This window comes from Balearica regulorum, chromosome 13, assembly GCF_011004875.1.
Source record: "Balearica regulorum gibbericeps isolate bBalReg1 chromosome 13, bBalReg1.pri, whole genome shotgun sequence".
In the NCBI taxonomy this organism is placed as follows: Eukaryota; Metazoa; Chordata; class Aves; order Gruiformes; family Gruidae; genus Balearica; species Balearica regulorum.
Genome location: NC_046196.1, coordinates 22433250 through 22460848, shown reverse-complemented (window position 1 = coordinate 22460848; position 27599 = coordinate 22433250). Strand labels below are relative to the sequence as shown.

Sequence of the window (27599 nt, the reverse complement as noted above, 5' to 3'; positions counted from 1 at the left end):
GCCCGGCTCCGGTGGGCGCCGCCGGGTGCGGGACTCCCGTTCCCAGCGTGCTCCGCGGCAGCGCGGCCTCCAGGGGCCGCCCCGCTCCTGCCGGCGTTCGCCGGCCGCCTCCGCGCAGGGGCCGGTATCGGGCCGCCCCGCCACGGGGGCGCGCAGCGCCGTTCCAGCGGCCTCGCCCCGGGCCCGCCCGCTCGGCAGAGCCCTCCTCCCGCCGGGGCGGGGCTGGGCCGCGCCGGGGCCGCCGCGGTTGGCGAGCGGCAACAGCGCGTCAGGCGCTGCCGGGGCAGCTATGGCGGCACGCGAGGGGGCCTGGGGGGGGGGTGTCTCCATGGCGACGGGTGTAAACAGCGCGGGCGGCGCGGACTATGGCGGCCTGCCGCGCTCCGCCGGGCGGGTAAGGGGACGGCGGCGTCCGGGCCCGCGGGGAGAGCCGAGCCCTGCCCTGCCCTGCCTTTCCCCTCCCGCGGGGCTGCGGGGCCTCCCGGCGCTGCCACACGTCCGGGCGGGGAGGCCGCGGGCGCTGTCACCCCGCCCCGCCCGTCGGGAGCCGGCGTGGGGCCCGAGCGGGGGCGGCAGGGCACGGCTCACCGCAGCCGCCCGTCGGGGGGGGGGGTGCAACCGGGCGGTGGGGAAGGCTTTCAGGAACTGCTCGTGGGCTTCAGGACACAACGCTTCTGTCGCAAGGGCCGCCCTCGCTCACGGCGGAGCGAGGAACTTGTCGAGTGATTCCTGCGGTAGGCACCTCGCACCTGCGGCTGTTGGTAGCGGCTGGGTCCGGGCAGGCTGTGGTTTGGGGAGCGGTGCCTCTCCCGACTAGTTGTTTTCCATACCGTTCCTTTAGCAAAGCGCCTGTCCCCACCAGCAATACCCTGTTCCGGTTAGGTATAAAAGCCGCGGTCTCCTTTCGTTCCCTTTCCTGAGGGGGAACGATGGCTTCTGGCACACGGGTCTTTCCCCGCTTCTGAGAGCGCGGGGCTGCTCCCGGGGAGGCCGAGACTGGGCCAGGGCCCTCCCCGGCCCACAGACCCCGGCTCGGGGCGAGCAGCTCGGCGGCGGGACTGGAGACGAGGCCGCGGCGTACGGCCAAGGCGCGCCCAGGAGACAGGGTAGAAGATATAGAAGATAGCCGCTACAGAGCGGCTCCGGTGGGGTGTAAAGGCCCAGGCCTGAGCTTACGTGGAGCTCCCGGACCAACTGGCAAGAGGGTGCGTGGGTGAGGGTCTCGGCTGAGGCTGGTCAAGGTAACTACGGCCGGTCAGAGGCTCTGACGTCCGCCTGGGCTGCCTCGAAAGGAAAATTCTGGAGCGTTCGTGGCCAAACCTACTTTTCTCTGCGCGTCTTGAGCCTCTCTCCAGCACAGTGAAGGCCAAGTTTATACCCACAGATAGGTTTTTATCTTCGGATCTCAGACTTGCATGGCGCAGGTAGTCTAAAAGCATGTTGTCACTGCCTTGTCTGCTCGAGAGCTCCAACAGGGACAGTGAAGTCTACATTCATTCAAGAAAACATATGTGTAGTAAAAGCAACTTTTATTATATTGAAGTTGTATGTTTTGCACTCCTGGGAAGTACCTTTCATCAAACAAGCAAGTTTTCCTTGTTTCAGTTTTGCTAGCTTTCACAATGCTGAAGAAGCCACCGCTTCCCAATCCAGGCTGTGCCACGGCCCAGCTAACAATCTTTTTCACTCATGGGAAAAGTTCCAGGCGCTTCTTTTTTCTTCCCCCCCCCCCCCTTAACGTAGCTGTCTGGGAACAGGCACCTTCCCATTTCCAGGTGAAAAGCTGCTGTGGCTGGTAGCGTACTGATGGCCTACCTGACTGATGTGGCTGTAAAGGCTGCTGTTACCTTAACGTCCCATCCCGTGGGGGGAAAAAAAAAAGAGACAGACGCTCTTGGATGGTTACTGCACTCAACTTTTATGAAAGCGAATGGAAGCAGGGAGTGCTCAGTACTCGGAGTATCAAACTGGTCGTGAGTTTAGCTGCAGAGAAGAGGAAGATGCATTTCTGGATAGCTAGGGACCTTACTTGGTTTAAATGCATGAAAAGTGCCCTTCAGATTCTAAAACACAAGTTACAGTATGTTTAATGGTCTGTTACATACTGGAGATTTTCAAACCACTCTGTCGTTCTGCCCATAGGGCACTTCATCCTGCTCCTTGGTCCCGGAGCGTCCCTGGCCAGTGGAGTTTGAGCGTCTCAGGCATGGCTCCCACTTGCCGGTGCTTTTCCGTGCCTCCCTGTAGCCAGGCACGCAGCACGAGCTTCCGCGTGCTGGTGGAACTGTGCCACCAAAGCATGTCGCGCCAGGTACAATCCTCTCTTGTCTACGTCATTGTGCTGATAGCTAAGCAAAATTAAGAGATGACCCTGGGTTAGTTTTCTGCTGAGGTGGTGACTTAAAGCAGCTTATAAAGGGGTCTGATGAGCAGCGGTGGCAGCACAAGGTGAACAGCGGGAAGATACAGCTAGGAGGAGGAGATGGGGTGGCTTTTTAAGAGCAGTAAGCTGTTCGATCAGCTCCTGGTGTCTCAGGGAATCTCACCCAAAGGTGCGGTGCCTTGGGCAAGCCGACCCAGCTGCTTGGGGTTTCCGTCTCCATCGTCCCTGCCAGCTGCAGAATCGCTCCCCCACGTGTTATCATTTCAGTCGGTCTAAACTGCAGGTTTTCTCTCAGAAAACGGCTCAGAGAGTTGTCCGGCGCACGGCAGAGCTAACGCTGCCTGGACATCAGGAGGCAGCCTGGACATCATTTCTAGTCTAGGAAAGAGAGCTCCTGGTTCTATTTGTTCCATGGTTTGCTGTCAGGCCACTGTGCCATGGCACCGCTGCCACCCCAGGGAACCGGCTTTGCGGGCACTTCTGGGACCCCAAATCCCGGTTCCTGACCCACGGGTAACGGGTTTCCCAGCTCTGTTTCCAGACCCTCCTCTTCAGAAGAGCAATTCCTTCAGGCTCGCCCAGCCGCAGGGTTCCGCCTGGTCGCTCTCGTGGGCGCAGTAAGGAAAGTACCAAATGTCGTGCCAGTTATCGAACACAAATCCTGGAGTTCAGCTGCACCACGCATCTTTCCATCGGTCCCTCCCTGTACATTATCCTGTTGGATATTTTCATGCGTCGGGCACTTCATCTTTGGCTGTTTACCTCAGGTATATGTGAGGCAGCCTCTCAATCTCCACTGTATATTGAGTTAATTCTCTATATTATGAAGTTTCTTTCTTGCCATTGCACAGGACGGCTCCCGACTCTTCCTCTGAGGCTCCAGATTGCCAAACACGTATCAACCGTCTGAAATACATCCTGTCCAAGAAACGGAAGACTCCGGTGAGTTGAAGAATTCCAGTGAAACATCCAAACTTTAGCTAACTTGGTCAACTTTGAATCTTGCTGGAAGCCCAGGGACCACCCCAAGCTATTAGGAAGTCAAGCAAGTTCTAATCATTTTAATCTTTCTAATATATACAGATTTAAAATATATATGTTGCTGCTAACTCTTGAATTTCAGATTCAGATGTCATCTTTGTGAATTAATTACTGCATTTTTTAAGGGTGGAGGAAAGAGAGGAGGAATATGAATGTTGTTCTTGGCTGCAGCTTTTTGAGTAGACATACTGCCAAATACTGAGGTCAGAATTTGACCCATGTAGTTTTAAAAAAAAAAAAAAAAAGAAAAAAAGAAAATCTATGACTGCATGCTGTTTAATCATAGGATAAGGGCATCCTACAGGAACATCTGCTCCCTGGTATTTATCAGTCTTAGTAAATAAAATAAACAAGCATGGGAAAAATCTATATCCAAATTACGAGAAAATAAATTCCAGGAATGTGTATACCAACAAACTAATGGGAGGTTAAGGTCTATAAAAGTCATATGTTAGTTATTTTGTTGGGGGTTTTTTTTTCATTACCATTTTGGCTGTATTTCAGGAATGTGCCACTTCTGTGACAAGCCGTATGTGCTACATTAGCGCACGATCTCCAAGTAGTATTTCGTCCCTAGAGCCGGGACATTCTGTAAGCACTTTCCTCGTTGTCCTGAAGATTTTCAACTCTCAGCAAATTGGAATCGTACTGTTTCTCCAATGTAATCTTCCTGCTTCTTGCACTGGAATTAGGACAGTTAAACTTCTGAGGCTTTACGTGTAACCGTTCCAAGGCTTCGTCAGTCTGAAGTTTGGGGTTTGAAAGTCAAACCCTCCTGTTTGCCCATGATTAATTTGTTTTGTAAATTTTACATTCAGAACAGGGAGGGATTTGTATCGGACAATCGCATACTAATTATTTGGTTGTAATAATGAAGATAAAGTAGAGCAATCTGGCATAGCTAGCTTTTTTTCCCCACCAAAGAAACACTGAGAAAGTTCCAAGACAGAAATGAACAGACCCTTAAAATTAAGAACAAGATTTTGCTTTCAGAGGAGCTTGCAGTTTCTGAAGGAAAATTCATTTATCACGTTCTTTTTTACTGTTCCTCAGACCTAAATCTGTTCCTCAGACCTTATTTCATTATGGGCTATGCTGATGCAAATCCAGCTGGTTTGTGTAGGGTCACCAACCCGCATTTAAAACTCATTATCTAAATGAGTTAACGCAGCTCGCTGTGCCCTTCCTAGGGCACACCCCAGTGCAAAAACTCCCTAGTGGAAACAAGACCTAAGTCAAACCTGTCGTTTTGTGTTTCGTCTGGTTTAATGCAAAATTCGGATTTGTTTGTGCCATGCTTTAGTTTCCAGTGGTCCCAGGGTAGACCAAGAAATCATTTTTCACCCAAAGATGCGAACGCTTTCTCACAATCATGTCATCTAGGCAGCATGAATAGCACCCAGGAGATCGGTCAGAGGCGTTTAACAAATGGTACTAGTCTGGGAAGATGATTTCTTCAAAGAACAGAAAAAGTTTACTTGCTTTTTAGGCGTGGTCAGTCCTGGCTGAGGAGTTTCGGGGTACGGCCCTTGTCTTTCTGTCTGACTGTACTCATAGGCAGTTGTACTGATTTTGGCTCTTTGTACCGATTTTGGCTCCTTGCTGTGAGTCTGTAGTGCTCAGACGCAGCAAAGGGATTCTCTCCTTTCAATCTTAGCTTTCTGCTAGAGGCCACTGGTCCACCTGGCCTGCGTTTGCATCCGGACAGACCGTCCCAAGGAGTCCCAAACCCTGCCATGCCCCAGAGGAGAGACCGCCTGGGTGAGTTCAGCCGGTACCGCTGGTCAAGTCACCAGGCTTGCTGGAAGCAGTTTTTGAAAACCAAGACCTTACAGAGCAGAACCTCTTCCAGCGTTGGTAGAACAATGATGTTGGGTTACCCCACAAGAGTTCCGCACGACATCGTTGGTTCTGATGAGCAGCTCTATAGGAGATGTCGAGTATTTATAGCGAGTCATGCTTAGTATAAACATGACCATAAAGCACTATCATTTAACGATTCATTGACTGACCTTACGTAGGATCCCGTCAGGCCCCAGGTGCACCAACAGGCTCTGCAAGCCCTTCTCCAGCCCGAGGCGCCTGGGTGCCTGGGCTCTACACCGGTTCCGATACGGCACAGCCGGGTAACCTGGGACCGGGTGCTGTAAGAAGAGCTGTGTGAGAAGCCTTCAGCCCAGCTCACCCACCTTTGCTTCTCGCTGGAGCTACGCCGTAGCCGCGTGCCGCGTACCTCTCTGACCCTGGCCGGCTGACTTGACGTCCCAGCTTGGCGTCGGACCTTCCTCATCACTGTGGACTTGCCTGACCATCGCTGAACGATGGATGTCGCTGGCTACCATCAGGGGACCTGCTCTGCGACTCTTGTCCAAGTCCTGTGGCATTCCTCGTGCCAGGCTGGGCAGGTCACTGCTGTCCCTGCTTGCCAGGTCACTGTCCCTGCGTGCCTTGCTGTCACCCTGGGGGGTCCCAGCTCCCCTTCAGCACAGGCACCCAAACCCCCGGGGGCGGGAAGAGGTTCCAGAGCCTGTTGGTAGACTCAGGGCTCTGATGGAACTGCAGGACACAGTTGTGGATGATACAATAAGGATAACTGGGCTTTTTAGTTTTAATTCTGGCTGGTTTTAATTTGAACTATGGATGATAACATCCAGCAAAGGGACATTTGGCCTAGAATCTCCTGAGGAACCTAGAATCTCAGGATATGTAGTGTGTTATGAGTTCTTTTTTCTTTTTTTTTTCCAAACAGCTGCTTTCCTTGACACATTTCAAATAACATAATCAGTATTTATTCTTTTCTGACAGAGACAACCCACTCACCTGGATTTTCATACCAAAAAGCATTATGAAATTCTTAAACTCGAAGAGTAGTAATAGCAGAACGTCTTGAATAGATTTCTGCTCCATCAAGGAATCTTAAATCATCTACTGTATGCTTTGAGAGAATATATATGTGCTACAGTAAAAAAAAAAAAAAAATTCCTGCTGTGAAGCAATGGGCAGTAGGAAGAAAACCAAGATCCTTGAGCCAATTTATTATGAGTTCATTCTTACATGTATGACACACATAAGTTCATGCGTCCATTCTTTTCCTGTGTCTCTGCAGCAATAAACAGGTCCTTCGCACCATTCCAAAGCCACGATACTTGGAGCGACTGGAGTCCTACCTAAGGAAAGAGCTGCAGTCTCTTGATCTGACTAAAAAGAACTCTCAGGAGCTGAAGTTACAGGTCTGACACAAGGTTCTCTTAACTTGAAACTACATGCTGAGATGGATGACTTAAATTGGCCATCCAAAGGAAAAAGTAGAGCAGAAGAGTAGGCACCTACGGGTAGTATTGGATAAGTGGGGTTGCAGCTCACATCAGAGAACTTGCAGGGAAACAGTTTATTTATACGTTGGGTTGCTGTTGTTTGCGAGTTGTTGGGTTGTTCATATCTTGTGTTCTCCACATCTTCTATAACTGTTGCCATCTTTAAATCAAAGCCCAAGCCTTCAAAAAGACATGGTGATCTAATGTGGGTGTGAAACAGAATTTACACACTAAACTCCTGAAGATTCCTGCCTAAACCCGTAAAACAGCAAGTGTGTAGGTTCCCAAATTTTCACTGCAAAAACCTCTCATTTCTGAAGTTAGGTTTCTGCATGTGACAGGAAGGGGCTTTGTCATCGAGCTCTTGTCTGAGCCTAATCAGGATCCCCAAAATTCGTAGTTTCTAATGGGTCTGATCCTGGGGGATTTGTTGTGAGTGCTTGAGGACACACCTCATGGCCACATCGAGAACCACCACTTTAATTTAAAGCACAGATGGAGTAGGAGCAGCTACTCCTGTTTTTGTAATATCCTAATGCAATTAGAGCATTTATGCAGACCATGGGAAGTGTGGATTTGATTTACTCTGCACTAATTAATTCAAATTGTCATTCCCAAAGGAATCCTGTAGTGATGGGGAAAGAAGGTGGTAGATGGAAGAGAATGGAAGGAAACGATGAGTGACTAATAGCAAGAGAAAACAGAGGTTTCATAAACGTGGTTTTTCTTTGAAATTATTTTTTACTGTCTTACACGATGTGTTTTATTCTATGTAATAGTGAGATACACTCAGTGAGAACATTCCTTATTGCTAGTGAAGCCTTCCCATGGCCCAGGTACACCATGGGAGTGTTGGACAAATCAGCTACCTCTGAGTTCTGCAAAAATGGGCCACTGAATGTTTTCTCAAGCTTCTTTCTTCTCTCAGCCCTACAGAGAGATCTTTGAATTCTTCATAGACAACTTCAAGACCTACAAGCCCTTGCTGTCAGCTATAAAGAATGAATACGAAGTTACTTTGGGTAAGCTCTGAAGTTGTTGGAGGATTTTTTTTTCCCTATAATATTTTAGATTATTTTTTTAAATCTTCATCACATCCACAGTTCAGGCAACAGCAGTGTCTCAAGGTTTTTTCAGGGACAATCACATTTATAGTGGAGTGTATTGTACTAATATATTTGGATGTGCCTGATGTGGTAACTCGAAGCCGGGATTGCTCCTGAAACGCAGCAGGGCAGAGCGCTGAAGTGGCTGTTCCCTGTCCATTCTTGGTGTGCTTTAACCGCCTGGCACTCAGATGCCACAGCGATACCAGTACTTTGTAAACAATCACAGAGGGCTAGAAATAGGCTGTAACCAGGAGCTCATGTCACACTGGGCACCGAGCAGCTATCAGATGTCAACAGTCTTCTACTGGGACAGTCTCTTGAAGGATATATATCCTTTATCCCAGTACCGGTTACCTGGACTACCTAATCATAGTCCCTCAGTAAGGACAAAAATCTTTCTTTGTACAGTATCCTTCAACCAGGTAAATAAGTCAATTTTAATCACTGTATAAAAACATTTTTTAAAAAAAAACTCAGTTTCTTTCCAGAACTCTTTAGCAGACATTTCTGTGCTTCAGCTCCCAGAGAGAATACTGGTGTCCACGCTGAAGCTGATACTGTACTGCTTTCTGAGACTATTTTTTTTTTAAGCATTTATTTACTGTTTCCTCTGTATTGCTTAGATGTGGTATTTCCTTTTTTTCCTCCAAAGTCCCTGGATACCCAGCAAAACATATCTTTTATGATAGCTTTATTTTTAGAAATCAACTGAATGCCAATGAACAAATGTGCCATGGTAGCAAGTATACTCGAAGCTCTAAGAATAAAACAAACACAACTTTGTTTTTTAAGTTGGGATTGGGATCCTCCCACCTTTCTGTATATTGAGGTCAAACTCATTTTCCTAATTATGGACTTTACCTTGCTAACGAGGCCTGTGTGACATCCCTCCCCTGTTAGCTAAGGCTATGGGGTGGGGTTACCAGTAAGCGATTTCCAGGCCTCCTCCTCCCTGCCGAGCAGAGACATCAGCTTCCCTGCCTGGCCGAGGAAGCAGCGACCTCATCCACCAGCTCATAGCCACGGAAACACCACGGGCCCACGTCCCCATGGTGCCCTCCCGCTGCACCCGCTCTGCCACTCGCTGGACACCTCTATGAGCTGAGTCAACTCACCCAGCAGGAAAAACAAAAGACCGAGAGCTGCAAAGTTTCCTGTTGGTTTAGTGAGTTGAATTGCTCAAGAAAGCGTCTGTGCTAGGGAAGAGACAAAAGCAAGCGTCCGAGAGCAGAAAGGGTAGAAAAGAAAGAGAAAAGGAAGGAAATTCACTGATTTGTAAAATTGCAGTCCTAAGTACCTATCTTTATTCTTCAATTGTGTCTGACTGTGCTTAACAAAAATAACTTCTTTAAAATCTGAGAGAGCTGGTCATTCTGATGGCTCTTAACATCAGAATTATTATATTCTGTTTATAGTCCCTCACCACAGCGCTTGGAGTGTTAAGGTGCAGCTTTGGAGCTGATAGATGGGACAGTTTGCTTAGAGAGATGTCTCAGCGCTCCACCAAACGTACATACTCTCTCTGTAGCATTTCGGCTCCTTTTGAACCTGAAACTCAACCTCCTTTGCACCACAGTATTGTATTTCTCAGCCAACTGGTATTATCTTCGTAGTCTGATTTAGCAGCTTTGTCTTGCTCTGTTTTTCCTGCCCTAGTCAGAGTTTCTGTACTATCTCCGCCTGTACATCGATTATGGAGCTCACCACGGCACCCACTGCCGGGGCGGGTTCTCCCCTTAAATCTGCTAGCATTGCAACATGTTCCCAGTTCAGTCAGAATAACCTAGTTTGAAAAAAAAAAAAAAGCCAAAAATTGTGTTATTAAATGTTGTCCTAAAACTGTACTGCTTACGCCGCGTATTTAGCTGCATCATTTTGGCGGCGGGACGTTTGAAGTAGCTGGCACACGCGTAGCTGAGCACGGAGACAGAGAAGGCGGCTGCGTCTGATGGGAACGGGGACGTGCAGCGCTGCTTGCAACTCTCCGTCTTCTGCCAGAACTGGACATACAGCTACAGCTCCTTTGGGTGTCACGGTTGTGCTGAGCCAGCACTGAGGCTTTACGTCACTGTTTCTGGCGTAAATCCACGTGAACGTGAAGGTAGTAAGCGGAATTTGGCAAATATCACTGTGGAGGGTAGAGCCATCAATCCCTACGGCTGTTCCCTTGGGCCGAGATAAAGGTTGTGTTGCTGGGAGCTCTTTTAAGACAAAGCTGAGTGCCAGGGTAGCTCTTTGCTTCACAGTGATGTTATCACAGCCAAATCTATTTTGTGATTAAAATACTACTCAGGTCGCGACGTCCACAGAGGCTTCACATTCGCTCCTTTGCGGTGCTAAGACTTCTGGGTCCATCCAGCAATTCTGCGCGCAATGAGCTGCTCCGCAGCCTGAATTCTTTCTAAGTGGGAGCACGTCTGTCCTTTCCTGGCCTGGGGAGAGTTGGGAGAGGTCACGAGCGTGCTGATGTTCTCAGATGGCACTGGCCAGCATCCACGCTACGAAATAATCACTTTGGCAGCCAGTGAGCTGTTGTACTCTTAACTTCTGACATACTAGGCAGCTACAATTAAAAATACTATTGCACTTAAAGGGGTTTGCTTGTGGTCAGGAGTCAGGTGTGAAAGACTCAAACTACACCTTGCCACAAGTTTGCTGAAGTTTTAACGCGGAGTTCTTAGCTCACGCTCAGCAACCAAACAGCACGGCAGCAGAATCCCCATGGTAACGCTCTAATTTTTGCCATCTCGTGTCCCGACACAAGTGTCACAGTGAAAGAGTTTTGCAAAACCTTTGGTGCAGTTATAGCGTGGGAAGGAAATTCACACCCAAGTATAACAAGAAAAGTAGTTCCTGTTCTTAGATTTATGCAGGGGTTTTAACTTTTACAATGCAAAATCTGTTGCATAGTATTTCAACATAAATACCAGGTTTTATTGAGGAGGAAAATACCCTCCAAGTCAGATTATTCAGCATCCACCAGCATTTCTAGCCTTCTGTTCAGGAGAGGGAGTGAACAGCTTTGGCGAATAATGCAGTTATTCACAAGCGAAACAAGGCTTGCTCACAGCCTCATTTGAATCACACCATGTCCTGTCTTTGATCGTTTTATTCTCCTGGTGAAATTCCATCCAGTCATAAAACCGAGCCTGTGCACCATGGAGATGGCATCAGATGAAATTCTGCCACGTAATTGTAACTGGGATGTGGGACCCAAGTCAATTACTGTCACACGAGATTCCTCGGGTAAGCATCTAATTCAAGGTAGAGGGGAAGCAGCTGAGAGGGAAAAGCACGCGTTACGGCAGAGAAAGCCAAGAGGCGCACGCGAGTTCTTTACTAGACGTACTGGAGAGAAAGGCAAAAGAAGAGAGGTCAAGGCATACCTGAAAAGAGGGGAGGGTGGGTAGACAACACTTTTGCATGTAAAAGGTTGCAGGAAACCATGCGTTTGGGGAGCAGAAAGCAGATCAAAGTTCATGAAGAACGTGCCTTCACAAAAGAGGGTAGATCACTAATTAGCAGTTATCTTTAGCCCCACGTGCTGCCTGTGCTTAAATGGTGACAGCTTCCCGCCTAACGAAACGTGATAAAGCTGTCGGTGCTCATGTCCTATCAAAACCTTAAATACTCAAGAAAACAAAACAAAATACTGTTCATCCTTTGTTTTCCAAACCAGGATAAATGGCACGAGCTGAAATCAGAAATCCTTACGAAGTTCATATGCACAGCTGGATAAACAACAGGATGCAATCCCAAACGACACTACTCCATGTCCGTAGGCACTCGCCAGGCCAAGCAGTGAAAGCGCCATGTTCGGTCCCACTTCCCACCGGCGCTGTTTCAGGGTTGAATATCCAACACCCCAGCTGAGTAAAAAATTCAGGCTTTGTTGCTCATTGTGAGAACTCACCTCTGCTTTCTTTAGCTCATCAGAAGACGACAATTCGTGCCCTGGAGCCCCTGAAGGCTATGATCACAACCATGTCCGAGGAGTGCACCCAGAAGATACTGGCTCTGCAGGAAAAGGAGAGAGATGAAATAAATATGTTAAAGCAAGAGAAACAACATTTGTTAAAGTTCATTGACAACATGAAGGAAGAAAAGAGTTCTCTTCAGGTTCAGGTAAATTAGACAATGATGAGTCAACCGTTTCCCAACTTCAGTGGGCTGCATTTTGCTCCTCTGATCTCCTACCTCCCAGCGGCTCATCCTTCAGTGCCAGTAAAAGTTCTGGAGCAGACACTAAATGTCCAGCACGGTGGTGATGCTGGATCTTGGCCAGCTCCAGAAAATATCCTGTTCCCTTGGGACAGGCTGTGCCACCGCTGTCAGAAGTCTTCACTTGTATCTCTTGTCCTATCTGGCTCTTGCACAGTCACACTTGAAGGCAGGGGAGGAAATAGATCTCTTTCTGGTACTAATGTTTTAAGTTCTTACGTAAAATTAAGTGCGCTCTTTTACAACATTGTACCCTTAGCATCTTTAAATCTGTATCGTTCATCTTGCCGCCGGTGGAGTCGCGTTGCTATCTATAGGCAAGCTGAGTTAGGTCCTTCCAATTTAAATTACCACTTTACACAGTTCTTGAGCAGTTTCAGCCGCTCAGGCTGAAATGATACTCCTGTTGGAGAGCAACAGGAGCAGGGCTGCTGCATGAGGAAGGATGAGCCAGGAGCTTAGGGCCAGAGTCAGGACTGGAGACAAAACTGCAACAGACATCCAAAGGGGTCCATCCAGGAGAAGAGCTACCTACGACATCAGTCCAAGGTCCTGTGAGGGCACAGAGACCGGACTGGAGGCAGATACACCTACAACATAGCTCAACAAAGACCAAAAGCCTTGGCCTGAGCTTAAGCAGAGCTGCTTGGCTGTGGGCAGACGTGTGTGGGTGGAGGGTCCGGCTGAGGCTGAGCGGGACAGTTACGGGTCTTGGGGTCCTCACAGCTACTGTAGCTAATTCAGGAAGTATCAAAGAAGTGTTGGTTGGAAGGAACATCTAGAATCTCCAGCCCAACCTCCCGCATGAAGTGGAACTATCGCCTCCGTGACAGCAGATCAGCCGTGACCTTGTCTGGCTTGAGTGTTGAGATCCACCCAGGATAGTGATCCTCCACCTGCCTGGGCAGCCTGTTCCAGGGTTGTACCATCCTCCTGGTGAAAAATGAGCAGGAGGAAGAAACAAATTGTCCTTGTCACACAGCAATTCTGCTGTGGTCAGAGGTGTGATAACAGGATGAACCTGAACTTGTTTTCATCCACTAGTTTAAGTGGTAAAGGTGAAGAAGAACAAGCTTCAGGACAGACAGTGTAGGCTCCTTATTCATCTAGCTAGCACTTGGTGAACCTTAGAAGCTTAGGTTTCACTAGGTAGATCAAAATGCTTATAAATATTTCTTCCATTTGCAGTCCTAGAACTAGCCAGTTCCACTTGTTGGTGTTCACAGGTCTCAGTGCTTCACAGAGCCATAGAGAACCTTCTCTGGAAGGAGCAACCGAGAATTTATGCAGTTGTACTTGCCTTACCTAAGAGTAGGGCCCAGAATCCAAATTCTAGTTTGGGCTATTTAAGTTTTGCAATTTGCGTGAGGGAGGTTGGGAAAAATGATTCTGCTCAAACCAGAATTCCATTTTTTGAGACAGCCTTCAAATATTCTAGCTGTGACACGGTTAAATATTCAAAAATTCCTTGGAAAGATCCATCCAAGCTGCTGAGCTGTTGGCTGGTGGCAGCGTGGTTGTGGCTATGACGGCGTAGGGAGACAGGCAAACCAGCATGGCTACAGAGGGCTTGTATTTTTATGAGACTATCAGAATTCAGAATTCTCATCAGAATCGTCCTTGAGGTGCTAGCTGTCTTCTGAGCCACAAGGAAAGGAACGTTTTGATTCACTCCCTATCCAGCGGACCAGGCAGGCGTTGGCAGTGGCAGGGTGTGATCACGGAGTGAAAAGCACATCGTGGGAATAAGCTACGGTGTTACACATAATCCCAGTTCTTAGGCTTCCAGATTTCTGATAGTTGTACTTTGCCACTAATTTAAAATGCAATTAAAATTAAAAATTACAACAAAAAATTAAAAATACAGCACAAATACAATCCCTTGTTGCCACCCAAGATACATTTCTGTCACCAGTTCCAGTGGAGTAAGTTGGGAAGGGTAGCAGCTTTTTTCTGCTGTGTGACCAGCAACAGGGATGGAATATGTTGCTGGAAGGTTTCTAGATACGGGCTTACAACAGAGAAACGGTGTAACTCAGATCATGAAACACGTATAACTCACTCTCTAGAAGGCTAAACACTCAGGTGGAACACCTTTTTGCACACTACTTCCAAGTTTGAACCCATCATATTTCTATCCAGCCCATCCTTTTCTATAGTGTTATCACTTGCCTGCTCTCCTGCTCCAGTTTTTCCCATTATCCCACTCTCCGCTCCTTAGTTTCTGCTCTAAATCAGTCCAAGAGTTCCCACTCACGCTCTGCTCCCGATCAATTCAAAGCCTCTGTTTCCTGCAGGTGGAGCGTCTGCGGACGAGCGTAGCTGAGGAGTATGCTCGCTATCTCAATGAGTACGGTGCCCGCAAAATGCTTCTAGCAAAACTGAACGACATGTACAACGAACGGCTGGACAGGACACGCCACCAAGTCCAAGGTAGAGAGAGCAGGTCTCTGTAAGAACCTGTCCTGCACAGAGACGCAAGTGCACGGCCGTGGGCACAGCATCGCAGTAAAAATTTAGAGTATCTCTGAAATGTCTTCAGATATGCTTTAATTCTTAAAAAAAAAAAAGTTAGACAAATTCATGGCCAAAAAGTCCATAAATGGGTAGGAAAGGGAATAGGCAGGGATGTACCCGATAGTCTGAGCTGATGCAGTAGGTCCTTGCCTGTGTTCTTGTATGCTCTTGCTTAGCATAACAAGTAAATGGAAGGCAGGAGCTGCCCAGCGCAGAGGTTCCTTATGGTTTTTGACTCCAGCGCCAACTGTCAGCACGTGTTACCCAGCCACAGCTGCTGGCTTGGTGCCTGTCCACAAGGATGGACAAAACCGCTGAAATTCAGGGCTCAAAAATACCAGGCACTGAGGTTACTCATGGTGGTAGGGACCCTTTGAGTGCATGATCTCCGTTGATCCATAGTTGGGTCACAGGCACCCATCATGCTACTGCTGCTTGAGCCATTGCACCTGCCTGAGGCTCTCCGCCTGGGATCCTTTCCATTAATCAAAACGAAGCCCGAGCCTTTGAACACGTACGTGTGCAGGGGAGAGGGGCAGGACAGCGGGTGGGAATGTGAACGCTGCAATATACTCCCAGCTAATTAATAATAACAATACAGCCTACACCCATTCAGCTCTTGCTGACGCTTTCTGGGGTTATGTGGTCTAAAAGCTTAAATTAGAAAATTTAGAATTTAAATTTAGAAAGCTACGACTGCAGTTTTACTGTCATGAGCTTTCATCAGTGGCTGTTGCTTAAAGACGTCAAGGGTGAAGATGCGGTGAAGTTAACTTTGGCATTAAAGATAGCTCGGCAGGACCTCACCAAAGCCCAGGTGAAGCTGAACGCAATGATAGCGGACTACGGAGATGTTGTGCCCAGGAGAGATTTTGAATCACTGGAGAAAAAATACTCTGATTTACTTCAGGAGGTGAGCATAAGCTCCTCGTTTTCAAGCTATACCACATAAATACAAACGTAACGCGATGCTTCAGTACCCGGTTGGGACAGGGACTCAGTAAACCTAGAGCTCACGTTAGGGCATTTCTTTGTTCTTTGTACATGAAACACATGAGAAGCTGCTGTCTTCTAACCCCCAAAGCTCCCATTCGACTGGAACCACGGACTGCCTGAGCGCTCAAAATTAGTATACCATCACAACCCCCTAACATCAGGTTTAACGGAGTTAACACCACAAAAGTAATGCTAGCCCACAGATTGCAGCTCGGGAGCTACTCTCTGAAGTCATCATACGTATAAATAAATGAGCCAGGTTCACCTCACATACGTTGCCCGGTTTTGTCCAAACCACAGCTAAAAGATACTGCTGGCCTACTAACGCTTCTCTGCCTAGCTGGATTGTTGCCTTTTCCAGTAACATTAAACAGCTTCTTTGGCCTACCGGAACTCCAAGGTCATCAACCCAACGGTGGGGCTCACCAATGCATTTTCCAGCTGTGAAAGAACTGGACTAGGTTCCTCACGTCGTATCTGTCTGCTGCCTTTTCAGAATAAATGTTTGACTGCTTAGCCTGCACCGGAGATGCAGAGGAGCGATGCCATGTCACGCGCGGGACAGCAAAGGGACAGGGTCTGCTTCCAGCCTGCAGTGGCAGAGTGGCAGTGACCTGACCTCTAGAAGGAGGATGAGGAAAGAGAACATGTTGGATCCCACCACAAAGTTAGGGCACAGCTGTGAGAAGGGATGGATGAGAACCTCCAGGAGGGCAAAATAAAATGTATTACCTGTCTTTGTGCTTCGGAAAAGCCGTGCTGGGCTCTTTGAGATACGTTTGGGCCACTGGCAGCTCCGTTCCAGCTCTGACCGTCAGCACAGCTCGATCCACTGCTCATGTCCCCACATCGTGCCATAATAAATACCCACACAGCCCTCAAAACCCAGACTAGAGCTGTGATTAGGTGATCACGATGTAGTAGGAGAGCAAAGATAAATCATATGAAAAAGAAACACTTTATAAACAAAGTATAGTGGAGCTCAAGGGCATGCGTGTAAAAATTTCTAGAAGAAAACCCTATGTTTCTCCTGCTCTCTCTGAGTGGATTAAGATCTATTTTGAAACACAAAAACAGGTATAAAAGCCATTGACACGTTTTGCCAGATTTTTTTTGTAAATGCTAACAATAACATTTAACAAATGATTTATTTTTCTTCCAATCTAGAAGCAATTAGCCAGGGACAACTCTCCATAAGTCTTTGGAGTACACTGATGCTCACCGGAGCCGTCTGACAACAGATAATTTCCGTTACTCTTTTCGGTATCCTTTAGATGAAGACCCTGCAGAGGGATTTTGATCAGCTCCATAAGGAATATGAAACACTGCAGGAAATCCACAGAGAGACCGCAGAAGAGCGAGACAACTTCCGCGCCGAACTCCAGCAAGCGCAGCGCAACCGCACGCCCCGGCCAAACTGGGCAAAGTGTTCAGGTGCCAAACGTGTTTGTAGTGATTTGCTTAAGACAGCTCATCCTTAAACACTTTGCTACGGGGCATTTCTTACCTGCAACACCCCATTTCTCCTAGGTTTTTAGGCGGTGGGCTGGGAGGAGCTTGCAGAGTATTCCATTTTGCCTTCGACATCTTAGGAGACTAACTGGATGTCTAGAGATCTGTATCTATCGTGAGGCTCCTCGTGGGATTCACGCAAAATGAGTACGCGTGGGCAACGTTCTATTCTAGCAGCTCAGCGTCTTTTTGCTGTTGCAGAGGTGATTCCTGGTGGAGCTGCCCGGTGGGGCTGTCTGGCCGAGGGGAAGACCAGCGATCAGCTGGTGGATGTGCTTCTGGAAGAAATAGGAACAGGAGTGCTAAAAGAGATAAATGTCTTCCCTGGATGGGTACGTGCAAGCTTTCTTCTCTGCTTCTTTCCACTGAGATGAATTGGTAATAAATATCCATTAGGAAGGTGGGAGAATTGCTTTCACGGCTGGCGTCTTCAATGTTCACCTCCCTGCTAGTGTAACCACCAAAAACTTTAAAGCTAGGGAAACTCAGGTGCAACTGAGCTGGAAGTGAGAGGGAGCACACTGAAGACACAGCTGAATGACTTGCAGTGATGCCACATGAACCATCAGACATGCAGGTATTACCAGCGGGCTAGAGCCCCTTATTAATGCTGCACTATACGGCTGAGAGAAATTAATGGCCTCCTGCAGCTGAAAACTCTTGTCCTTCTGCCCCGTTCTCACCCCCGGTACTGGCTGCAGCACCAGGGAAGTACCCAGCAGAGCAGTATTCGTTTTTTCCCAGGTTCTCTGCCGATGAGATGAATTCAGACAAGTGCTAGAATGACTAAGAGTAAGTAGCAAGACTACAGAGCAGGGAATGACTCCTTTGCATGGCATCAGGAAGTTAATTCAACTCCCACTGTCCCATTGCACTGCACCCCAGCACCTGGGGAATCAGGAAACGATACAGGGACAAGGAAACGTTACAAGGATTCTTCACGTCCTAACAAGCACAACAAGGGTTTTCTCAGGGACAGAGGAGCATTTCTTTAGTCCTTCAACATCTCTTCCTCAGCCTTTCCAGAAGTTCGAACTGTTTGCCCTGCCATTCTGGGAAGGTGCTTCCAAGGAAGATCTTTCCTCTTCTATTTTTGCTGGGCAGAACCCCTCACCCAGTCCCATTTTGTCTAAGGACAAGGTCTGTCAGCTCCCTGCCACCTCGAGAAGGTCCCACACCTTCCAGCCACAAGCTCCACGCTGACCACAGAGCTTCCAGCACAACACAGAGGGCTTCAGCATCGCTCTGCTGTAATAAACAACTTATTGACTACAAACATATTACACTGGTGATGAGGAATACTCACAGCTGCCCGGACACAACAGGGACACATCAACCAAACCCACTCATGAACCAAGTTCTAAGTAGCGTGACAGTGGGGAACAGGCAATGTGGCCAGCGTGGGCCCCAGCTTGAGCAGGTCCACCCTGGAGCAGGCTGCAGAGGTGCTGACAGATGTGTTTGATAGTACTGGGATCGAGACCCACGAAAATGACTCGTTTTAACGGCGAGTTAGATGCTGCCAACACGGCTCTGGCGCTGCATCGCTGCCAGCGAGGCGAATGCCTTACCCGTATCTGTGTTTCTGTTCCATCACTTAGGGCAAAGGCGACACAGTGCCTGTGTACCTGAGGCACGACGGTGAAGTCAAGAACAAAAAACTGACTAAGAAGGATGTGGTGAACATCCTAAAGGATGTCTGGAAGGAGAAAATTGCACTAGAACAGCAGGTTTGTCCCATTTTCCTTCTCCACAAACAGCATTTGCTGTGACAGGCCAGTCTGGGAAGCCAGGGTCTCACCCACAGCCTGCCTAGCGGTTCACACAAATCGAGCTGCATAAAACATTGTCAGAGCAAACGGCCCCAGCTGGCGGTAACCCCGTGCCTGGCAGGGCTCCCCAGGGATCCGACTCACCAATTAGGACAGTGTCACGCGGATAACTGGAGCACCTCCATCCCCAGCCTAAGAGGCTTCTGCAGCTCCTGCTCCCGGGACAGCTGAGTCCCCGTGAAGCCCCTGATGCCCACCGTGGCAAATCCAGAGTTCAGGAAACCAGAAAGCAGCTCTGGTTGCTTCGATGGCGAGGGCTGTAAGCTGCCGCGGTCCAGCAGCTGCCGCAAGAGCAGCCGAGCTTGGGTGAAGACTCCTCCCCACGGCAGGGTGCCTGCTGCAGTGGTTCCTCCCGTGGCTAAATCAGCCACGCTCACGCGCCCGAGACCTCGGCTAGATCGGCTGCTGCTATCGTGGGGTGTGACGGTGCTCTGCAGACTGCCGTGCCATCATGGCTACGCAGCATCTCTTAGGTGGTGGAAACTTGGGCAACATCTGTGCAGCCAAAGCAAGGCCAGGGTTTTCTTGCTGGGTTGATTTTAACCCTTGCCAATCCATTATGAAGCTCCATGCGAGAGAGGAACAAGTGGCACTGCACGAAAAATGAGAACCAGGGGCTAAAAATAATTTTACCTTAATTTTTTTATCAATATAAAGTTTTGGTACACAAAACCCAAAGAATTTCCCCTTCTTTGTGGGCAAAGAAGGGTGGGTTGGGAGCGACAACTGGAGGCCCAAGGGGTGAGGTGTGTGTTCTCTGCCAAGGCAGACATTATGGGTTGCCCATCTGGGGCGATACAACTCAAAAAGAGAATAAAAGTGGCTGGTTAATTCTTTCCATGTCAGGGACAAGCGATGCCATCTCCCCAGATACTGGGCAAGCCCTGTTACTGTGCCTCCGTCACACGAGAGCCACCTTGAGAGAGGCAGAGTCACTTTACAGAGTTGTTCTCTTGAGCTAGAAGCCCAGAAACATCTCCAAGATCAGCCCAGAATGGCTTAATATGTTTTCTACGGCAGCTGTCTTTTACTTTCAGCTTGGTGTCCTGGGGAAATGGGGTCGCTGCAATCACTGCCTGGCTCCGCTTTCCTCCAGTAACTGCTTCCATTTCTCAACCCACGAGCCAAGCTCAGCTAAATCGGACAGAGGGGGAGCGCCTCGCTGGCACCAAGTCATTTCACAGAAGTAGGTAGGGGAAGAGAGACTTTATCGATGACCTCAGCAGCAGCAGAGCTTCATCATACACTTACCCACATCTAGAGCACAAACCTGGGAGAAACATTTTGAATGAGCTAATACTGGGGAAGACTCCAGCCAGCACTAGCACCGTGTGCGATCCCCGAGAGACAGAGGTCTATGCGCAGAGCTGGAATCAAACGGGCAGATTTGATTTAGTTCTGCTGCTTATGGGAGTTCCTCGCGTGTTATTTATCTGCAGACAGGGAAGCGCTCCAGTCTTCCCGAGTTCTTTCTCGGCTACCTCCAGAAGAAGTACGGAGATGCCGCTGCCATGGAATGGTCTTACACCCTCTACGAGAACATGCGACTCTGTCGCTCGAACCACGTCCTGAGCTCATTCTACGACGTACTCACCGGGAAGGTAGGCAACCCGCAGGCCAGTGCCACGCCTCTGCCCAGACACCCCTAGCGTGACCGACAGCAGGCAGGGAAGCGTTCCTCTGCCAAGCAGCTTCACCTCCCGTTCCTCCTGCACCTTCTCATGAGAGTAAAAGTAAACGCTGACCCACGCTAGAGAAGGGAACGCTGCATGTGCGAGACACGACAGGCTCCCCACAGAGCGGGCCCTATTTCTTTCAAACGCCTTGGCCTCATCACGTCTGCCCTCTCCAACGAGAGGCTCCTGTTTGCAGCACCACCACACAGGCCTGCTTCTCTCCGTAGGTCTCTCCTGGCTCACGATCTGTCCCCGTGTGTGTTCGTGAACACCAGGACATAGTTTCTGAACCGCAGCACGGTGCAGGCCCTGGCAGCCTTGCTCCCTGCTCCCCAGCGCCGCGTCAGAGCTGGAGAGCTCTGGCTACACGGCCGCATCTTTCCGCTTCCTGGGACACAAAGACACGCAGCCCCCTCGGGTCTTCTTCTGTCTTGCTTGGAAAGGGACAAGTGGCTGGGAACAAGTGTGACCATGCAGGCAGGGTGGCTGCCACCATTCTGGGGGATCCCGGGTGTGCCTCTGTACCTGGGGGTGCAACAGCTGTCCCAGATGTGCTGGGGTGAGCCTCTGCCCCAGCCCCCCGACACATCATCAGAGCCATTCTCACCGCCTGCCCTCAGAGCTCCTGCACGTGGCAGCAAGAACACTGCTTTGCAGCAAGTTGTTTGATACGAAACTGCTGTGTTGCTTCCATAATTATTTGTAAATCACGAAAAGCTGCTCAGGTAAAAGTTGCTTTAGAAGTGAGCACTTTTGCAGTTCTGCTTCCCTCTTGAAGGTGGTCCAAGGAACAGATGAGGCAGTTACTGACCTGTGAACCTCCTTCCCTGTTCCCAGGTGGGTGAAGAACAGTACCACGGCCAGAATCAGCTGGTTTCCAACCTGCAGAAGGAGCTGGCTGCCTGCGACAGCTCAAACAGCGGATCCCTGACCCGCGAGCAGTTCAGGCAAGAGGCCGACGGTTGCCCACCGAGCTCTGCCCGTGCCTGGCACGCGTCGGGTGTTGTGCCAGCGCAGCCCGGGGAGGAGGCTTCTCTCTTTTAAATTCCTGCGCAGGCAGCTGTAGCGAGTCTCTACTTGTTAACCTCTGCATTAGCCTTAGAATAACGTGAATACTGCAGGGTTTGAGTAGCAGCCCGAGAGCACCCTGGGGTGCTTCAGACACCCAGCGGGGTGGGCTGGCAGCCCCTGCACCCTGCCCCGGTCCCTGTGGGGACACAGGACCCTACGCAGTGCTCCCATGAGCGGTCACACAGCATTTCTGTGACTTTTTGTCAGTCTTCTCCCAGCTCATCGATCAGCTGTGCTGTCTTAAGTGTAACTGAGCACAGCATTTCCTTGGGCCGCGGCACCGGCCATCTCCAGCACTTCGCTGGGAACATGGCTCTGGTACAGATGCACCAACCAATTCGGTCTGGGCTGCCAGCAAACCCTTACGGTTGCATTCAGAGGTTCCCACGTGGCTCAGCACCCAACCTTCCCCTGAGCTCTGCCAAAAACTTTGCCCTTGTTTTGGTATCCAAAGGTGCGCGTGCTCCTTAAAATGCGTTTCCTGGGAAAGCAATGGATTTTGAAGATCTGGCCCACGGAATACACGCACACTCTGGTAGCCTAAAAGCCAGCCACACCGGCAGTGGTTAAGTGCTCGTACTGTAACGGCATCCACATTCTGTCCGCGTTGCCTGTCTCCGTACAGCGCAGCTGTGAGGGAGGCTTTTCCCTTGAAAAGGAAGGAGTCAATCCAAGAACTGGTCGATGCAAGCAGATACAGGCTGGACAGCACTGAAGACCTCATTGACTACGTATCCTTATTCAAAGAAGTAAGCTGATATTATTTAAGTTTTCCTTTTGATTCAGATCAAGCCTATTTTAGAGCTTTAATTAGTCTTATCAGGCTAATGAGGTTTATCAGACTAACAAAGTTGCAGGGCCCGCCACAAGCTCTAACAGCCAAAGGCCATCTGCAGACATCGGCAATGCAAGCTTGTGCCTTTTCTGGGATAGGGGTTTATCCATATTCTTTCTCTTTATTTCCACTTTTCACGTGGAAATTCCATTTCTAGGAGAGCAGAGTTATTTTAGTACGCATCAGGGGGCAACTCCTATCCAGACTGGAATGCACGTTCAGTGCTAACACACCTGCAATTTCTTTCAGGATGAGGAGGGGAACGCTGAACCTTTTGTTGCAAAGCTCAGGAGCCAGTACGTCAGGGAGAGGCGGGAGTATCTGAGAGAGCTGAGGAGCAAGCTGGGAGATTTAACGTAAGTATGGAGGGAAGGGGCTGGGGGGGACAGCAGACCGGGACAGCGCGCAGAGGGAACCCCGCTGCAGGCACAGGAGTGCATGCACTACAGAGGGCCCCAGCAGCGAATATTGCAGTAAATACCAAATATTGCGGTAAATCCCAAAACCTGGCTGAGCCCTGGTTTACAAAACCCCGCTCAGTTTCAGTTCCTGAGCCAAAGGACTGGATATGGCAGGCGGTGAGTAGAGAAACTGGTTGTACCGATAATCCCCTTCACTACCCGAAGTCTTGTATCTCAACACTCCTTGGGTCTCCAAAAACAGCAGTAAAAGCCTGTACATCCTCAGAGGCTGGTTCTGAGGAGTGGGAAGAGTGAACAGGACCGACAACTGCAGATTGAAAGAAATAATTAAATCTCAAAACAAGATAAACAAGGGGCGGTTCCTGCGTAGAAAAAAGCCTGGTGCCAGGCACCGAGCAGTGAGAACACCAAAGGTGGAGAGATGCCCACTGAGTTCAGTCTTGTCCGAGGTGGGCACAGAATGTAGCTCTGTAACAAAGGAGACCCCAGCGCACACGAGAGTGAAATTAAGGTCTTCCCAGTTATCACAAGTCTAACAGTTCCTAACTTCTGTTCAGTCTGAAGTTTAGTACTTAGCAGTCTTTGTTACAGGTATGTTTAAAAAGCAAAGGGACACTAGTGGAGGCAGAGGTAACAATACCAAAATACAGCTCTGCTCTGCATTTCCAGCAGCACAGATTCTCACCGCGGCACAAACACATAAACGTTCTTGTCACATACACAGCATAGCAGTGACCGAGTTGTTTTTGAACAGGGAGGTGAAGGCAGATGACCTGAAGACCGCCTTCTGCACCATCGACCCCGATATCGATGATCAGACGCTGGATACCTACGTTGGCCTGGCTTACCAGGTCCGGAGAGAACAGCCAGACCAAGACGTCGTGCCCACGGAAACTGCGCTTGAGAGACTGCTTGCTGGAGACGTGAGACGAGCCGGGCCCTCGCCTGGGGAGAGAAGCACGACAAGCCTTGAAGAAGAGCAAGCAGACTTCCAGGATTAAAAATAAATGGACTGTTTGATCTCCAGGTCTGGATGCCTCACTGGGGGGGGTCGGAGTTACTGCGCTAAATACTTCTTCCCCTGCACAGATACACACCTAGTACCTACCAGGCGAGGGGGTAGGCTAGCTTGAACTAGCTTAAGCAGCAAAACACTCCAGTACGACTCTGCAGCCTCGGCAGGGTCATTTCAGCTCAGCGAGACTCGCAGAGGGCAGTTCCCTGAGCCCCAAACACAGGCTTCACCGCGCCAGAGCACTGGGGCACCCCAGGGTGTTGGGGCTCCGCTTGCGGACTAACCACCCATGTTCTGACCATCACTGCTTGAACCTGAGGAGCCACCACCAAACTCCAGGCTGCAGCGTGGCTGCTTTTAGCCCTTTGGCCTCAGGGTTCCTCGGCTCACGGAGGGAGGGTTTCAAAGATACTTCTGCAAAATAAGGTGCCCTCAGCACAGCCAGGCTGCAAGTGAAAGGTGAGTTCAGCCCACACCAGGTTTGCTATCACGTCTGACCCAAGGAGACTTTTATCTTGGGGTAGCTGCTGTTGTCCAGTATGAAATCCCATCGACAGAAATTCAAGAGTAGGTTTAACCAAACTCTGAGCTGCAAAAGCAATCCAAGCACAGAAACACTGAAATCTGTCCCTTGCTTCAAGGAAGACACCACATGTGATTTTCTTTCCGCCTTTCCAAACACTGGCATCAATTAATCTCCTATTTTAGTGTCCTCCCTACCCAGCATATAGCCCTCTCCAGGGAGGGGAGTAAGAGTTCTTAGAACAGAAACCCCGCAGGAAAGCAGCTCTGCTCTGGTTCTGTCTAAATTGCCAAGTAAGCAGAGTAAACCCAAGAATCAAACCTCATTCTTTTTCTCAGAACATACTTTGGAAAGTAGAAAGAGGAAAGCTGAAATCAGAAGACACCTTCCTAACAAAGGAAGGCATCTTGCAAAAACTGTGTTTATAAACTGGACAGGCATCAGAGCCTGCGTGACAGAGCAAGTTCCACCCCGAGGGATGAGGCCCCTGGGATTTCTGCCGTTCCTGAACTCGGTGCTGGGCACCTCCAACACAAATCACAAAATACCAGGAAAGGAATGATAAAAGGACTGAAAAGGGAGACGCATCGTCTAGCTAGAAACCAAACATCCTAGCTGCAGGTATCTGAGAGGGGGAATGGTGATATGGCAAAATTCAGTACATCTAAAAGCACAGGGAGCTCAAACCCAGAGAAAGTGTCTGGGAGATGAGCATCCAATCTACAAAGCTTTTCAAGAAAGCCCCTAAAAGGGGAGCATTGGGTAACAAAGAGCAGGAATCACTCGTTTTGCTTCACCCTGAGGACTTCAGATCCCCAAAAGTTAATGGCTGTTTACAACGCCAGGTATCTCCTCCTTTTTCCCTTCCAGTTACATCGTTAGGACTTGAACAATGTGTCCCTAAAAATCTTGCATTTAGTTAACCCTGACTTTACTGCAGCTAGACACTGAACATGCCTCAATGGAAGCATCATAGAATTGTTTTGGTTGGAAAAGACCCTTCATCAGATCATCGTGTAGAACTGTAACCCTGGCACTGCCAAGCCCACCACTAACCCATGTCCCCAAGCACCACATCTACACGTCTTTGAAATCCCTCCAGGGACGGGGACTCCACCACTTCCCTGGGCAGCCTGGTCCAGGGCTTGACAACCCTTTGGGTGAAGACATTTTTCCTAATCTCCAATCTAAACCTTCCCTGGCACAACTTGAGGCCGTTTCCTCTTGTCCTGTCGCTTGTTACTTGGGAGAAGAGACCGACCCCCACCTGGCTACACCCTCCTTTCAGGGAGTTGTAGAGAGCCATCAGGTCTCCCCTCAGCCTCCTCTTCTCCAGGCTAAACACCAGCCCTCGCTGCCACCCCTCAGCTCTCAGGGCTGCCACCCCAACATTCAAAAAACATTTCTGGTGTTCTGATCTTTGACACTTATGTATCAAAATGACCAACTGCTGCATACAGATTTCAACCCATAGTACATCCAGAACTCCAGTACCAAATGGGAAGTCAAACACCTACCTACCCTTCCTTTCACCTAATTGTCACTGACTTAACAGTAGCTGTTATTATTACATCCCTTTACCAAATGCTGTGGAACATTCCATTATGCACACAGACTTAATATTGCAACGCACTGCTGCTTAATGGTTATTCTTAATATTAGTTTTACAGTGACAATGTAAGATGCACATTGATTATTTTTTTTCAGTTCCCATAAGGACTGCACAAAGGTTGAATGCTCAACAAGTAAACAACTACATTGCAAAGGTCAGAGTAGTGCAGTAAGGGGTTGGCAACACCGCAACCCACACCCACCACCTGCAGGCACCAACCGCTGCTTTGGCTGGGGCTGCTGCAGATCCTGGGCTGCTCTGAACTTCAGGGTGCTGTCACCGAGCAGCATCCCACAGGTGAGAAAGCCTGTCCCTTCTGAGCCAGCTCTTCAGTAATCTCATCTGGAATCTTAGGCTTAACGATACAGAAGAGGCCGGTGATGCTTCTGGCTAACCAGTTTGTTTTGGCTGTACCTGGCTGGATTTCTAGTAGGATGTCAAGGCATTCGGTTTGTGTCCAGCACACCCAGATGCTATTTGGTGGATACAGGTAAAACCAAGATTTTTTTCTGCCGTGAAGAATTTCATCTCACCGAACACACAGAACAAGAGACTGCGCTGAAGCTAAACCATGTCAAGTCAGGCAGTGCTGCTCACCTTCTTCTCAGCAGAAGGGAAAGACCAGATGGGGAATCTTACCTCTCCCCTCTCACAACGCTCCTGACCGAAGCCCCATCATCTCCTGCCTTCAGCCGGACACCGCTCAGGCCAGGCTCCCGGCGGCTGAGGAAGCTGGTTGCTCCTGTGTGTCCCAGCAGTGCGGCTGCAGGAGGTGGCAACACGATGGGGAGAAAGAGAAACCAGCAGGTCCCTGAGAGGTTCTCTCTGTAGAAGAGGATTCTCAGGGCGCTCCAGCAGCACAGAGAAAAGACGTTGCAAACTTCATTACTATTTCAGATCAAAATTGTCAAACTCTGGCATGCAAAGGTTTGAGGACACACTTGAAAAGTCTCATAATGACAGAAAATACACTTTTAAAAGTACAAGTTTTGCAATGTGTTCGTTCAAAGCAGTTTTTGAATACTGCGAAAAATCCCCTTTGTTGTATTAATGGAATTATGGGTTTTTTTAAAAAAATACTTGAAAAATGACTGACCTTTGTATCGGTGTTGCCTGCCAAAGAGATTTGAACCGCATTGGTTCTCATTTCCTTTGGCTTGTGCAAAACCTGTTTAACTTACAAGTGCTGCTGCCAAGCGCCGGGCTGGACCTCCAGTTCTTGCAACCGCGCCAGTTGGCTGTGGCTTTGGGAACCTGCACTAGTGCACGGCTTAATCCAGAGACCAGGATCTGTACAGGCAGCGGGATTTAGGACAGGGAGAAACTGCAGAGCGGGAGGCAGGTGGGTGCCTGCACAGACTGTCCCACCCCAGCAGCATCAGAAGAGGCGCCGGTGAGGTGACGTTTGCGATGAGCTTTGCCTCATCCTGACTGGACACGCTGACATGTTCAGCTCCGCTCTGTCCCGTTTAAGGAGGCTGCAAAGCAGTAGCCTTGAGCCATCCCTTCTTCACGGACAT

At 49.2% G+C, this 27599-nt stretch overlaps 1 protein-coding gene across 2 annotated transcripts; it reads left to right on the top strand.

Annotated features, from left to right (window-relative positions):
- Window positions 1-19: 19 nt before the first annotated feature.
- On the top strand, window positions 20-23955 carry TSNAXIP1 (translin associated factor X interacting protein 1). Of its 2 annotated transcripts, XM_075765309.1 has the most exons (17): window positions 20-394; window positions 3235-3325; window positions 5082-5185; window positions 6531-6654; window positions 7667-7760; window positions 10983-11093; window positions 11776-11972; window positions 14366-14501; window positions 15329-15498; window positions 16856-17015; window positions 17295-17425; window positions 18695-18823; window positions 20365-20526; window positions 21439-21548; window positions 22298-22421; window positions 22757-22863; window positions 23684-23955. In XM_075765309.1, the coding sequence occupies exons 1-17, from the start codon at window positions 366-368 to the stop codon at window positions 23928-23930; spliced, it is 2226 nt and encodes a 741-aa protein (XP_075621424.1). In that variant the 5' UTR covers window positions 20-365; the 3' UTR covers window positions 23931-23955. The 2 variants fall into 2 exon arrangements, with proteins under 2 accessions (XP_075621424.1, XP_075621425.1); XM_075765310.1 differs by lacking the exon at window positions 10983-11093 and having other exon boundaries at window positions 21-394.
- Window positions 23956-27599: the final 3644 nt, after the last annotated feature.